The sequence below is a fragment of the Pyrgilauda ruficollis genome, unplaced genomic scaffold (assembly GCF_017590135.1).
Source record: "Pyrgilauda ruficollis isolate IOZ18807 unplaced genomic scaffold, ASM1759013v1 scaffold25, whole genome shotgun sequence".
Lineage (NCBI taxonomy): Eukaryota > Metazoa > Chordata > Aves > Passeriformes > Passeridae > Pyrgilauda > Pyrgilauda ruficollis.
In genome coordinates, this window is record NW_024523822.1 from 2,063,574 (window position 1) to 2,080,371 (window position 16,798).

The window sequence follows — 16,798 nt, forward strand, 5'->3', positions numbered from 1 at the left end:
ACCTGAAGCAGCTCTTTACATCAGGCTCTCCTGAGGGCATGTGGGTGGAGAAGACTGGCAACATTCTTAAGCATGCCGCTACTAGTCAGCATGTGCACATGTTAGTAGTTACAAAATTTAAAATGATAGTTTCACTACCAAATTCACCTATATTCTAAGTTTCAAACCTCAAAATACAAGTTTTTCAAAGAATAAAATATGAAGCATGTTCAACAACATAATTTTACGCAGAAATTTTTCCCCCAATCTGTGGGGAAAAGAAAGTGACCATGTTATTTTAATATTTTCTTGAACTAAATCTAAAAACCTCAATAATTTTCCTCCACCAACAGCTCTTAAATTAAGCATAATTTAGAAGGAGTACTATTGTTAACTTAGAAAAGTTTAGTCCCCATTAAGGGGAGCTAAAGCATTCTGCATGTCACTGAGGTCAAGCAGATTTGCTCATCCCTTAGTATGCTGTGTTATAAATAATGTGGAAGTGTGAGGGCCCTCATTCTCCTCACCACAATTTAATCTGGCCCCCTGAATGATCATGAAAACTGATTAATCTACCTGAATTATTAAATTACCAGTGAGGCCATGAAAAGCCTGATTTAATCCAACTGTTTACTGCTATTTTGAATTGGCAAAATAATTTCAGCCAACCTCTGAATTCTGTTTGTGGAAGTTCTTTTTTCATGTGTTCCTGGAGCCTAACTTTTTAACTGAGAGTTTCTAACAGGAGAAGGTGTTAGAAATTGAGCAAAAATTAACAAGAACTTTATAATTTGGAAATACAAATATTTGACCAGTCTGGCACTACTGGAAATTTAATATTTGTTTGAGAGCAAAACTCTTACTACTTTAACAGTTATTAGAATGGATATATACACAGAAGTTGCATCTCTGGCAAACTAATACTAAAACATGCTGCAGTTAAGAAACATTTCTAAAAAACTTAAACAGAGACTTAAGCAAAAATTCTAACTGTTATAAAGGTCTAAGGCTGCTGCAAGTGAAAATGAAATAAGAAAACACTAAATGAGAAAAAAAATTAAGAGAATAATAGTAGTGAATAATGGCAATCAGTTTTCACTACCTACTGTCAGATAGTCCTCTAAATTAAAAATAGATAGATAAATAGATATGTTAGATTAGTCCTCAATGTATCTGTGCATTCTATAGTGGAGAGTGGGGAAAATCACAGTAGATAATACATACAAATCAAGCCATTTAATTACTAGCAACAGAGCAGGGGAAGAAGGAAAATTCAACATAAAATACAGAAGGGAAAAAATCAACACAAGGCACTATCTGCCAACACCCAACAGAACATACTCAGAATGGGGTTATTATATACTTCGCAAATATGTAACAAGAATACCCAGCTAGAGGAGAACACTTGAAAATTTCCCTGGAAAACACAACAAAAGAAGACAATGGTAATGGAAGGCAATTTAGTATGGTTCTGCAAGTATTATTCTAATACCCAGTCAAGCCTGCAAAATCACAAATGGTAACCCCAAGAAGTAGGGCTCCAGTATCTTATGAGCATTACAAGAAGATTAAAAATCAGTGGTGTTGAGAGGAAAAATTAACATATAAAACATAGAAAAACTTTTTTTTTTTTTTGTTATCACTTGTTAGATAACTTCCTTGTATTATCCATATATTGTACTTTTAAGAAAATTATTACTAAACGCCACCAGACATATTGGAACAAAAAGCAAATATTCTTTCTGATATAACCAAAAAATACAACCAAATAATCTTTCTTTGAGCTACAAAATAAACAGTACAAATGAAGAATATGAGATACCTATAGGCGCTCAATTAAAAGAGACGCTAAACACTAACACAAAAAGAATAGAAACTTTTTCAAAACTAAATGCACCTTTTAACATACTTTTATTTTGAGACTGAAGAAACAGATGAAGAAGAGGATACAATGTAATTGACTATAACTTGCTGATCAAACAGGTAATTTCAGAGCTCAATGCCATTTATATGTTCTTATTAACCTACATAACTTAAAACAACTTCTAAATTTAAAATTCTCAACTTTTTCAATAAAGCAGAATTTTGGACACAAATTCAAAAGCAGTATAAGATAATGTAAGTGCTGTATTGCCTTCTTTCTTCCCTCCGTCTTGGAACAAGCTTAGCCAGTAGAAAACAAAAAAATTTTTCCTAATAGGTTTCCCTCTTTTAGTTTAGATTCCTTGTATCATTCTTTGGAAGGCTAGACAAAAGTCAAAGCTGTTGCAATGGAGACAGAAGGAGACACAGATCTAGATATGAAAGGCAAAGAGTAGGAACAGCATGATCCATTGTTTTCTGTTTTACAGCAGTGTCCCACAAAGATTTGAGTGGCACAGACACAGAGGAAACACAAAGTTATTCTGAAAAGCAATGTATATACCAAATAATTTTAGATAAATTTAGATATGTGTCACAACTTGTGCAGATATATGTTATTTACCTGTAAATAAACAATCTTCTGAAACACGTCTTCTCTCATGCTCATCTCCACATCAAAATTTGACAGTTTTTTGTCAGCTTCTGTACTTGCTAAGCGTACCTCTTTGTCAGGGGAGACATGCTGGGGAAAATCCAACATGCTTCTTTCCACTGTTTAAACAAGAGGCAATGAACACAGAAGGACAGACATGCTTTAAGGATAAGGAGCTTTCCCTCTTCTGTCATTTATAAAAGACATAAGAAAAAAGTATACAAAGCAAAAAGCAACCTGACACATACAGCAAAAAAAGTGGTTACATGTAATATAAAATTGAATAGATGACATGACAAAACTACACACCATTGTAACAAATAAATATTTTACAGAAGATTTCTAAACCCCAAACCAATTATCTCATCATCTTCTGCAAAATCAGCTGAATGGTATATAAATACATTAGAAATGCTTCATCTTCCAAAAGTCATGTAAGTGAAGACTGACGTTTCATAGCTGGCACAGATGCTTCCATGTTAGCATTTCAAGTCAGAAGCTCTGAATCTTTCAAATATGCCCATCTGTCCTGAAGTTATTTTTACATTGTTATGAGCACAGTGTCAAATCCCCATGTACTGCACTCTTCTGTGTTTAAGAAGAAACAACACGGCAAACAGGGAAGATGCTGTCTGTGCATTGTGAACTTCCAGAGATTGGAAGCTGAGTAATACTACTTTTTTAGAATACACTTTTGAGATTAAGCAAATCCTTGCTTTTAAAGGAATGTTACATCTTACAATGACATTGAATAGAAATCCTAAAATATAAATGAATTTGCTTAATTAAAAATCAAATTACACTGTCTCTACCATCTACCTTTCCAAAAGCAGATTTTAGAGTAACAACATATTAGGCTGATTTAAAGCTGTGTAATTTTATGTGATATGCAGTCATTTTATCAAGCTCCAAGACAGATTCAGAAATGCAACCATGGGCATGTGATTCTTCTTGAAGTCCTTAGGAAACTTGCCCCTTCACCTCCTGCCCTTATGCAAAGACGTTTCAAAATTATAAACAGAGTTTTGGCAGCTTATTGTCATCTTTGTCTTTTTGGATAATGAGTTGCAGTTACTGGGGTAGGTCTTAAATTCCAAGTTTCTTATGGAAGTCTTACTGTGGTAATACATTCCTCCATATGTCATGCCCTGTTTCACAGCAGGTCATGATAATTTCACATACAGCTTTGAAGATTAGCATTAAAAGCTTAAATGTGACCCACTGTTGCAATAGTATGTAGTGAAAAATGTACATCTTCCATCAAGTCTTGGTGGCTGTGCTGAAAAGCTGATGACCAAGGTTTCTGAGTCAAACACAGATTTTCCTTCTGTAAATCTTTGTGGTGAAAAGATTTACAATAATTATACCAAATCAGTATATTGGTACAACTAAAATTGAAGCTGGCAGCAGGCTTTTTTTTTTGAAGATTACCGTCTTTCTGAGTATTCCAGAATAAATTCCAGCCAATTCACTGGACGTGCAACTTAAACTAATGTGAAATCCAGACTAATATTACAGTATAATCATTTGAGATGCCAACTGTGCTTTTTTGCTAGACAAAGATTTTACTCCCAGCCAAGGTGACTGTTTCTAGCACCTGTGTGGCTACTGTAGATTTTTTTAGAGTACTTAAAAGAATTTGACATCTATTACACTCATTGTTTTATAAATAATGCAGCCACCATATGAAAGGTTTTTCTCAACAAAGACATGCGATATGCAGTTTGTATTTTACTTATCTCCTCTGACAATTATTAACAAATTAAATGAATGACCTGTGTTTGACCATTACAACCCACCCACATATTGGTATGGATTGATAATTCATTCAGAACAATCTAGATGTGACTGCATGACCAATCTCTCCCTGGATTCTTCAAGACCTCACAGGCCACAATTTAAATGTGAGTAAGTAAAGAAGTCTTCTTTCAATAGCATATTCAAAATTTTCTCATCCTCACATTTTCTCCCCTAGCAGTTTGTCAACATTTCCATTACTCCATTCAACTTGCTTGTGTAAGATTCCGCAGTGTCTGTAAAAAACACTGCTTACCACATGTAATGCACTATGCATACCACAGATGCTGCAGCCTACACTGCTGCAGTGTCCCCTGACAGCTGCACACAGTTGGAAATGTAACTGTGCGGAGCTTCACATGCAAAACCAAAACAGGTGACTAATGCAGGCCTCTGGGAGGTCCTGAAAGATTATGGACTCTTGAGACGCCTCTACACATTCCACACAAGAACAGCAGGGATCAAAATTGGAAGCAACAACTATCTTTTCTCAATGCTTCCTTATGTGCAGATGGAATGCCTTATGCAAAGAATTACAGAAAACACACGCTAACCTGCATATTCCACTTCTATATCTGCCAAAGCCCGTACAGTATTTTCGTGTGTTACTTCTTCAATTTCAAGCATCCCGACACTGTCATATACATGTTTTGTCTTCCTGAGAAGTTCTTCTGTTCTTGCTCTAATTTCCTCTGGTGACAGGTCCCATCTCAAAAGGTTTCTTCCTGATGCTATGTATGAAGAAGCCTTGAGCTGGCTAGTAATTTCTGCTCCTAATGTCATTCTCAACACAAGCCGTGGCCCAATGGACCTGAAAGTATAAAAATTAGCTTTACATAGCAAGATTCCAGGTCAAGAGACAGTTTACAGTAAACATTAAAAAACCAGCATCAGAATATTTTTAGAAGGAGGAACAAAGTCCTTTTTAGAGCTGCTATCATTATCAATGAAGTCTAATTTTTAAATAAATCTGTCTTCTACCTTTTTCATTTAGAGTATGATTAAGTGCAAACAGGGACAAAAAATTTGGTATTGACAAAACCATACAGATTAAATTATGACTCAGCCTTCTAAGGAAAACAGCTTTGCATTTACTGGAACTCTACAGAAATAGACAGTATTAACATTTTTGAAGTAAGGAATAAAACCCACATAGTGATTTTTAGATGACAAAAAACAAGAACTGCAAAGTTGCAAAAAATAAGAATAAAAAACATCACTTGATTGTATTCATAATAGCAAAAAATTTTATATTTATACAGGATGTCTATAACATAATCAGCATGGGAGGAAATCTTCTAATTGTTACTCATCTGCAAATTTATTCCTTCAATTGTGCTGGATTTTAAATTGGCAGTTTCACTCTTTTACCAGAAGAGGTACATTCCTTTACTATGATTTATGTATTAATAATCTATCAACTATAGTTCTAATCAACTGTATTTCAGCTTCTTTAAAATTAAGTTTGCATTCAAGTAGTCAAACCTGCTGCATTTTTTACTGTCATAGGAGGATCCCTGGCATTCAGAGACTTACTATCTATCTTCCTATTTCAACTACATAATTTAAAAAAAATTAAAAATCACAGGTGGTTATGGTAACAATGACAACTTAAAATTTTCAACAATAACCAAGGAAATACACAGAGATCTTGCTAATAAAGGGATGTTTACTTCACACTGTTTTACATTAAGTAACCTTTTCTCTTAACACTAGCCATTGTACCTGTATTGATTTTATTGTAAAACCTGTCTGGTATGTGCAAAAGTGTGCAGAGAGGTTTTGGCTTACAATGCAGGGAGCATGCATAAAAGACAGCCAATTTCAGCCTGGAGGAATAACAAACAGAAGAATGAAAGGCCAGCAATGCATGCATTGTCTTCTGTTTGAAGGAAAGCAAAACGTTTTGTCAAAAGTCCTCCAATTCTATAATAGAATTACTCCAGAAATAGCCTAACCAAAATTATTTGATGCAAGACAAAACCAAAAAAACAACATTTCTACTTATGATCATGTTAAAACTTTATTTTCCTTATTACCACAGATTCTTCAGATCTTTCCATTCCAATGTAGGTAAGTTGTTTACTTTTCCCTTTAGTGGCATACAGAAACATCTGGGTCCAGAATACTGATGATTTAACTTTGAAAATGAAGTGGAATTAAAGAATATTTGTTCAACCTCTGCTCTTTTTCTCTGATACCAACTGAGTTCTGGCACTAGGGCTTTAGTAACTTCTCCACTGGACTACTGAAACTTTGAATTTCAGATATAAGTTTAGGATAAATGAAGCTGCTGTCATGAAAGCAAAAGCTTAAGTAATAACATTCTCAGAAAGCATTAGTTTCCCGTCCCCAAAATCTACTGAAATCTACCCTGAATCTACAAATCCCTTAAAGAACAGTACTTCATTAAGTCACAAACAGATTCTCAGTGGACTGCCCTGTATCTAGTTTTTCACACATTGCTAGCACAGGTCTGGTAAAACCTCTTGGGAGGTAAAGGGAAGCTGCTCAGAAATAGGTTCATGGCTCTGAACTCTACCCCACACCACCCACACCCAAGAAGATGAGAAAGACTACACAATGCTCCAAATTGAAGTCAAAATAAAAGTAAAGTGGAGTCAAAGGAAAACAACTGCCTGAGCAACAAAAAGTATGCTTAAGGGAAGGATACTAAGCAGATATTATTTTTAAAGGAGAACCTATTGCTTTCAGTCATTCAGTATCTTCACCTAGAAATTTAGACAACACAGCCCTGACTCTGACCAATTGCATATCAATCCAAAACAAACACTAAAACAGTCACAGCACCAACATATTACATCAATTTCAGCCTGTACAACAAGATTTATTAATAATGAAAGTTGGACTGAGCTCATGAACTGGAATGTAGGGTCTCAGATTACCAGAGAACACTATTTTTAAATAACAAAAAAAAGATGCCACCTGATTTTCCTAGTATATTGGCTAGTTTAATTAAGACATATATGTATAAATTTGAGAGTTGCATAAATTATTGGCATAAACACCAGCAAGTTGTTGACTACCTGTTAGAAACAGGAAAACACAGGACTGCCGAGTTTTGAAATGCTGATAAATAAATAATCTTTTTCAGACGTGTTGCTACCTTGCTACCAGTCACTCAGACTGTACTAAGAAACTAACATCACCTTAATAAAAAACTGTGCAAGCAAATATACATGCACAAGTGAAATCTTGGCCATTTCTTTCATGCCTTAGTGTTTTGAATTATTTATCTACATAAAACTATAAATAAATAAATTCCTAAAACTCCATGTATCAGACTACAATATTTTAATAATTTGCTCAAAAATAAAACAAAGAAACAATGCCAAGACCAAAAATAGTAAATAGACTGTAAAGAAACATGAAAGAAGAGTGTAACTAAAATAATAGGAAGCTCAAAATACTCTGCAGTTACATTTGACATGCTATTAGAGAGAAAATATTAAATTGTATCACTGAGGGAACCTTTAACTTCCCAGATTTATAACTGAAATATAAGTTCTATTAATAATTCTAAGAACCAGATGCAACAGTGAAGAGTTTTCTTCAAACACTGAACCAAGCAGGTACAAATACTATTTTAGACTTGCTTTGGGTAAATAGCACCAACATTACAGAACAGCCAACTACTACTTGCACTGAGCCATCAGAAGTTGATTCAGTTTAAGTTAGATGGAAGGATGTTGCGTTGCATAGGCTGTTGCTAATGCCTGAACTATTTGGTTCAAACTGTTTCAGCTATCACACTCAGTTTTCTCTGGTGTAGTGCGGAACACTAGAGGCATCTGAACAAGCCTGGGTTAAGTATAAGGCTCATGTCCAGCAACAGCATTGCATTAAGACATTTCTGTCAGTGTTCCTCCTTCCATTGCTCATTTCTGCCCCTGTACCTCACTCCATCAATGGCATCAGCACAACAGTTGCTAGAGTCCTACTTAGAAAATATTCAGGACAGCATATAAAATAAAAAAATTTTACAAAAAAAAATAAAAAATAAAGAGGAAAAAGCAACAGTTGCTAGAGTCCTACTTAGAAAATATTCAGGACAGCATATAAAATAAAAAAATTTTACAAAAAAAAAAAAAAAATAAAGAGGAAAAAGAAAGAGGACCAAAAACATCCAGGGGTGACAGCTTTTTACTAGGTAATCAGTCCCATTACCCTTTTAATGAGTGACTTCAAAACAGCTGTGTTGGCCGAAACAAAGTGTCAGTAAAATAAAAAGTGTCAGTAGCAACCTAAACTTTCACTACTGCCAGAAACACATATGAAATCATGAAATCAGTCTAGCAAAGAGAGTCTCAAGATGATTGCTGTCATTAAATATGCCATTTATATGTCCTAAAGTAAAAAGAGCTATTGATGCTAAGAGGCAATACAGGCATAAGAACAAATTAGAATAAATTGGTCAGGAATACAGAAAGTTAGAATTGCAATAGACATACGTAAGCATAAGGGCAGTGAGACTCTGAAAGAGATGTCCATTAAGTCCCAGCAACTAAAAACCATTTCTATTTATAACATGGTGCTTGACCTGCTTATAAAATGTATTAGGTTACTTGGTTACCTAAGGTAGCATGAGACCAGATTTGATCGCCCCAAATGCCCTTCCAGTCCCTGCATTTCTGTGAGGTCCTTCAAAATTAACACAACTTTATTGCATTTTTATAGTACATATCTAACTGGCCTCTACTGGCGACTTGCACTGGCCTTTTTCTGGGATCAGTCCTATGGCATCTAATAATGTCAATGGAATGACATAGGGTAGACTGAAATATTTTATGCAATTGTACAGTGCTTCATCCATTTAGAAGAACATTGGGAGGAAAGGCACACAAGGTTTCAGGACTTTCAGTTATAACAGATATTATTACAGACGCAGCTGTTTTCATAAATTATGGTGAAAACATAATCAAACCAGCTAATCTGCCAATCCCAAATGCAGCAATGGTATTTTCCATCAAAAGCAGAGTAAGTTGAGTAACACTTAAAAACTTAGTAGCTACTTCTAAAAAAGCATTTTAAAGAATAAAGCAAAGCTTGTAAGTTGCAGAATGCAATTGCAGAATGCCAGGTAATTTCTTTCACCAATAAATCTACAATTTGATTACTTTCTGCTTCTGGAAAATAGAAATTTGATTTGATTTTAGAAAGGGGAAGAACCTTTATAATACTCCATTACAGCAATACAGTGGCCAACATAACTGCTGTAAAGACAAACAATGCAAGTGAATTTACAGACTTGCTTTTTAACTTGTGCAATATCTTAAATATATTAAACCTTTATGTAAGTCTGGTTTTGCATAGAAACATTTTCTGTGACTGAAATGTGTGTCAAGCAGTCTTTTGTTGGCATGTTCCATTAACACTATTAAAATAAAACAAGAAAGCCACAATCTGTGAAGAAGCAGCAGGGAGGCATAGCACCAGCTTTAGAAAATACAGAAAAAAGCCAAGATCTTCCTACTACTGAGAATCACTATATAATACAGTTATATTAAATTATCAAAATATATCAAAATTTAAGCCTGCTGTCTCATTTCAGTCTGATTACAGATTGATAGTTTTAATTCCATCAAAGACTTTTTAATGGCACTTTCAGTTTCCAAATTAATCTTCACCTAAACAGTATTAGTTACAATGACAAGTATAATTTTACAGAGTGAAGTAAATTAACTAATGTATTTCTGGGAAAAATATATACAGACCAATTTATTGTACTTGCAAATACATTTGACAGTTCCACATAGCCACACAAAAATCAGCGTATGTTGGATTCATGCAGGATGGAAAACTATATTCTACCCTGACAAAAGAGAATAACAGCTTCAGAAAGTGAAGAGATAACAGCTTCAGAAAGTGAAGTGAGAGCCAAGATTTTAACAAGAAAGAAAGAGGGCTGTGTGTGTGTGTGTGTGTGTGTGTGTGTGTGTGTGTGAGACAGAGCAAATTCAGATAATTTAGTCATCGAGTTCTTAAATACTCTAATACAAATAAATACGATTAAGTCTTTCTTGCTGGATCTTCAGAGGACATTCTTACGGATATAAGTAAGAGCAGATTTGCAAATCATAACTAATGTCATGAACAACTATTTCAATCAGTAACATACAGTATGAAAAATGCTGGAGTTCAAATTCAAGAGAAATTTTGGTCTTTCTATTTTTTGAAACAGCATATCTTAGCTAAACAACGCTTCCTGGTCTTCCAGGCTGCAGGAGAAGCAGTGTTGCATGCTGGAAAGCAGCACTGTGTATCTGAAGACAGTACCTACTAGATACCTGCAAATCAATACCCACAGGGTCTCAATGTTCTGACTCCACCTAGCGGCCTCACCAAAATGAAAAACAAAACAAAAACTAGACGCACCTTACTAAGGCAATATAAAAACTGACAGTTTGCCTCAGGACAAGTTATTTGATACCTGAGTAACATGTCATACATCAGCATTTCCCCGGAAGTCAGAGTCAAGTGCTACCAAATATATACAAATGACAGCAGACCGGCATGGTTTAAGTAAAGTTTTTAACAGTCAAGCTTCATATGAAATGGAATTTTTTAAAAAAATTAAATTAAGTTAAAAAGGATTTCAAAACCAAATCTCAATTCAGCAGCATCTAATAAAATATACATTACCATTGGTCTGTTTCACAGGATGGGTTTTATAAAAAATTTAACAGGCTAAAATATTCATATTATTTAGAGATCCTTAGTTTTTGCTTGAACTTAAAATATATTTTCATAGTACTTTCAGTTTTGATGCACAACTTTAGACAAGAACTGACTGTGTATGTAATAGTAAAGCAATGACAAAATTAACCAAAATAAGAGAACTGGGTAGTATAAGGTAAAACATAAATGGAAAAAAAAATCCAAGTAGAAACAGCAGAATTAAATGGCTCAAAGTTAATTACAGGGCAACATTACTTCAGCTAAGCCAAAGGAATGAAAACTATAACCCTTAAATATATCACTTCTTCCTGCCAGACAAACACACACGAAGTCCTTTTTCCATTTCACTTCTCAGTCCTCTTGTCTGTTTGGCTCTTAACAGTATACAGAACAGTGAATACATGCCTTGAATTCCTGGGCCATTTTCCTTGGAAAAATATTTGGCTCTGTGTCATAACTGTGTTTGGCACAGACATATCTAACTGTAGCAAAAGGATAGCATGTTTAGTACTTCCTAATTTAAAGTTCCAAAACTGCCATTAGAAACTGATTTTTGAAGCTGCATTTGAAGAAATAGAAAATCTAGCAGCTTCTGACACAAAACCTTAATTTTGTCACATCTTTCAGAAAAAAGAAATTCTCTGCAACTGAGTTCACTGTACAGTCAACATTAACTACACTTTTAGCTCTTTCAGTGTAAATAGCAAGTCAAAAAAACCAACAAGTCATACAAACATTTAAAAACCTTTATTGATACATTCATTACCCTCAGTGCTCATGACCTTACTATCTGACAACAAATGTTTACTGGTTTTCAAATACAATTAACATCAGAAAATTAACTGAAAAGGTGCTCCATGGCAGCTAACAAGAGGCCCAGACCTTAAGTAAGAACTAAACCAGTGTACTCAAAGATGACACAACTTAATTATTTCTTCTCCCCTTTTCCTCTAACAGTCTTTAAACAAAAAGAATTTGGAAACTGGTCTGATTTGCTTTCATATAAGGAGGTGATTTCCACACAGTAGTCTGCAGTGGAACACTCAGAAATGCTAGGGTATGGTTTCTGCAGTGTCTGATCTCTAAAATTATGGTATCTATGGTTTTAGGGAAAAAAACAGAACAAGACCAAACAACCAATGAGCCAAACAAAAAACCCCAACATACCCCAAAACCCAAACCATAAATTACTAGTACTACTAATTTAGGTTTCACAGCACTTTGTGAACTGTATCCATTGCTTGTCACAGCAAACCTCCACTAAAGTGACTTGCTTGCAGGATTCTCAGGAAAGAATATTCTCAACAACACTTGCTTGTAGACAGTAATTGTACTATACTGAGTCTCAATTAAGGCATTAATTGAGGTTGTCTTATTGTTTGGTTCTACTATCAGGCAAACTGTGGAAATACAGTGGGAAAAAAATTGCTTTTAAGGTCCTACAGCTTCTCTCAGGTGCTGCTGCGTAAGCACATATCACATTTCCATCATGACAGCCATAAACAGCAAGCGCAGGCTGTTTAGTGCAAACAACACACTCCCAGGATAGCTCAGTAGTTGAATGCAATCAGCTAATGCATGAGAAACAGCTTGTTGACTCTATCTGAAAAAGAGCTGGTACTGCAGGACAGAGGAAAATACTGGGAGTCTGTAAACCCTTTCTCTTGATACCCAGTGCTAATCAATTCAGCCTCTTCCATGGAAACATGCTTTGACTTCTCACTAATCTTGTCTCATAGAGTCAAAGCAATGAGAAATGTTCCCTTGCCATCACTAGTTAGTTGGAAAACGCTGTGTCTTCATAGAGATAATGACCTACTCTGCCTCACTTGTTTACCACCTTAAATCAGTCTTCCCATCTCCTTGGGAAGACAGTGCATTATGAACAAGCCATGTTCATTTTAATGCTTGCAAAATCCCAAACAGCCTGCTCAACACCACAAATTAGGAAAGGAAATGAAGTCTGCTTTCTTCTCTGGCTTTTGAGTGAAAAGTGATTTAGGAACACTGTGCTTCACAGGCTGATTACAGGTTATGTGAAATATTGTTCCACCGCAATTAATATGGCAAATAACTTTGCTTATTTAACTTTTCACTGAAGAAATAAAAAGTGTCTGTTAGAGATGGTATTAAAAACACAAGTGTCCAGTAATATTTCACTCAGAAACAAGTAAAATCACTACCATCCTCACCTCACCTTCTCCAATCTAAACACAGATAATATTTACTGAAAAAGAGTCTCCTCTACAGAGAAAAATTCAGACTCAAAAATCTATAGTTCAGTAATATAATCTATTTTATTTCCACAGAACTATGTTGTTGTGGGATGAGAAGGTAGATCCTCTTGCAGGTAAATGGTTTTAAAAATTAGGCTGTTAAAAATGGCTGCTTATTTTTCTGAATGGAACTCTGTGACCTGTGGAATCCTGCAAGGTTCTATGTAGGGTTCTGTATTCTTTCATGTCTTTATACATCATCTACAAAAAGTTGGGATTAATGAAGTTACAAAATTTACTAATGATTATTTAGTCATGACAATGCAGTACAAAAGGCAGCCACAAAGAGATGAAAAACAATGTCACGACACAGAAAAGTTTAAAAACACTAACAAAGTGAATTTCAGTCTTAATAAATGCCACACACTTCTGACTTCACATACACAGGAGAAGTTGTGAGACATCTAACCATTCTGAAGACAAAACAGTCCAACAGAAACATCAACAAAGAAGCAGCTGCAAAGAAAGAAATTATAGGATTTAGTAGAGGTGGAATAGAACAAAACAGAAATTCACTATACCACATGCATGAAGCACGTGCATACTACATGCATTTCTGGTCATCTGAACAGTTAAACTCTCTTGTCTTCTGTTCTCCCACTTGCCAAAACCTTTTTCTGTTCTACCAAGTCATGAATTAGAAATAACAAAGGCTTAGAAACAATCAGCTGCATCGAGCAATGGACTCCACTCAAAGTACAAATACTAACTAGACTGGGATTCTTTGGAATGGAAAAAAAAATCCCAGAATAAAGCACAACCGAGGAAGTACTTCAAAGATCTAAACAATCATGAAGAGGATGGAGAGAATAAACAAGGATCAATTTTTAACCTGTAAATTTCAACACAACCAGCAAGAGTTTTAGGACATAGGTTCAATATTAAAAGTTATCACTGAACAGATTTTTATACAAGATCATATGAAAATAACAGTTTTTTGCTAGAAGTCCCTAATTCCTAGACAGTTCTGAAAAGATAATACTAGATGTACATATTATCTTACATGTTTTCTAAGGTACCTCATCCTGACTCCTGCTGAACAATGGTTAGACTTTTGAAGTAACCCAAACTACTCTAAAGAAATCTTTCCAAGCCAGGCATTTCTTGCTTTATAGCAAGAATGATAGAACAGTTATGTCTTCAAAATACACTAACAACATTGTTTAGCATGGTCTAACTGGTGCTCCATGGGTCAAATAAAGTCCACAAATGCTTGCCAGCTCAACAGCTTTGTCTCACCCAGTCCAGGAAATAATTTTGTTCTGCAAATTCCATCTAATAGACAGACTGCTTTTCAGGAGCCTGCTGTGGTTAGAAAGGTGGTAGCTGTTGCTTTTGACCACAGAAAAAATTGCGGCTGCAATACACAGGCGAGTTTATGCAGTCCACTGATTATAGGGAAAGGCAAAAATGTCCTAAATGTCTTGTTTGGCCTTTGCCATTTCTGAGGTGTTGGACCTGATACTTCAATGAAAGAAACAGATATATTATTGTTCTAAGTATGAAATAGGAAAATTACTATGGAAGTTCTTCCCATTTCTTTGTCCTTCAGTGTCATTCCTTCTTCTGCCTTTTCCCAGCCTCAGTTTCTTGCTGATTTTCTTTCTCAGCAAGAGAAATTATAGTGTTCAGAGTTTCCTTCCACTTTCTTTCATTATATTGATACCCGTATATAGTACAGTATGTTGGTACCTGTCTCAGTCATGTACATGGATTTTCATACTCAAAACCTGATTTTGAATATTTTCAAAGAAACACCCCAGAATTCATGAATCCAAGAAATGTTTTTAGAACACTAAAATTATTTAAATCAGTGTGTCTTCTTTTATTTTTTTCATATATAAGAATATCCTCATAAAGTAAACAGACATCTATGCTTAATTGTGTAGTCAATTTTTTCCCCCATGTATTTTATTGCATTAAATCTACATTTTAAAATCCTTTGAATCTGAATAGGAAAAAAAGTGAAAAAAGCCTCCTTCTCCAAAGCTGCCTATTTTAACCAAAAGAATAAAACCCTAACATCATATTATTTAATGTAAGGCATAATACTTGACACTTGCTAAGAATGGTCATTTTTATCTCATGTTAAGATGCCCTCAGGAAAAATAGAAGTTGGGACAGAACCTATTCAAGATTTCTGTGACCAGCTCCTTAACTTTTGAAAGTTAAGGTCACTATGACACACTCAAGAATACTGTCTTTCATGAAACAATTATTTGGGCACACTGAAATGATGACTTGAGAAAAAAAATCACAATTAATGAGGTGCAGCGACCATTCCCCATTTTACTGATTTTACTTAAGAAGGAGGTACCTTCATTGTCCAAATGCAAACTGCAACCAAAGATAAACCTTTTATATAAAGAAAATAAAAAACCCCTTCTTGTAAGACAAAGATAGTCGACGAGGAGAAGAGTGAAAATGATTGCACAAAAAAAGGAATGTAAATGTAAATTAGGAAAAGAAAATAGATGTGCACTTTATTTAGCACTGGAAAATAAATCACTTAATTTTCAACAGCAGCAGGAGCCTTACGAAAATATTCTGATTCTTATTTTCTATCTGCTAATACTGCTCAATCCTAATTTGAAATGAACAAAGGCTGTGAAATAGGACAAAAACTGTACATTTTGTGCAGTAAGCACATGACTATCATTTCTCAAAAGACCATGTGAGGCAACCATCTTTTCCATTTCATGCTGAAATTCAGCTTCATTCTCTTTACCACAATGCACCCTCATACTATTTCAGTGCTTCCTATCAAATGCAGTCCTTTAGAAAAAGTGAGAGGCCAAAATAAAAGCAATTATGTTTATTTGTCTAGTCTGCCTAGAACTGACTACAAGCCTTCTTTCACACCGGTTTTCTGGGGTCCGTTTGGAGCTAGTGTTCATTATGGAGAATATAAGTAATCCCCTATTTTAAAACCTTTTGACATTACATTACCTGTTTCACCTGTCCTACAACGTGTAGTAGTGACACCCCTTTTTATAAAGCTACTGTGAGCACACTGCCGGTTTTGCTTCACGTACACCCTGCTGCAGAGCCCCGCTGTTACAGCCGTATCCCTCAATCCATTGTGTTCTGTCCCATTTCTCTTGCGGTGATTCTGACTCGGCGCAAAGAGTACCAAGAGGAGACCTCGCTTGGCCTCGCCCATCCTGCCCACCTGGAAGCCGTGCACAACGGAGTCCACGCCAGGGAGGGCAGGCTGCGGCAATCGCTCCAGGAGCTGAGGCAATAAACCCCACAGGCAGTCAGGTTTCCTGCCCCACTATCTGCCTGGCCCCTCGCAGCGCGCCCTCAGCGCGGGGCTCAGGCCCAGCTCCTCGAGCGAGGACCGAGAACCTCCTGCCAGCCGCGGGCGGCTCCGGGCTCCCCTGGCTTCCAGTCGGGCCGGGCGGTCCCTGCTGCTGCCGCCTCCCCCGCCCTCACACACACCCCCCCGCCCTCACACACACCCACCCCCGCACCGGACACCGCTCCCGCCCCGGCTCCCGCGGCACCGCCGCCTGCCCTGCGCGCCTAC

At 36.0% G+C, this 16,798-nt stretch overlaps 1 protein-coding gene across 2 annotated transcripts in view; it reads right to left on the reverse strand.

Annotated features, from left to right (window-relative positions):
• NLN (neurolysin) overlaps positions 1–16,798 on the reverse strand; it is a 36,552-nt gene that overhangs the window by 19,596 nt on the left and 158 nt on the right. The window contains exons 1-3 of one of the 2 annotated variants that reach the window (XM_041470673.1): positions 10,027–10,122; positions 4,846–5,102; positions 2,465–2,613 (exon numbers count right to left, since the gene is read on the reverse strand). In XM_041470673.1, coding sequence (XP_041326607.1) covers positions 2,465–2,613; positions 4,846–5,074 — 378 coding nt within the window. In that variant the 5' untranslated portion in view covers positions 5,075–5,102; positions 10,027–10,122. Of the gene's footprint in view, positions 1–2,464; positions 2,614–4,845; positions 5,103–10,026; positions 10,123–16,798 lie in introns of those variants that run through there. The other variant, XM_041470672.1, reaches the window with a different exon arrangement.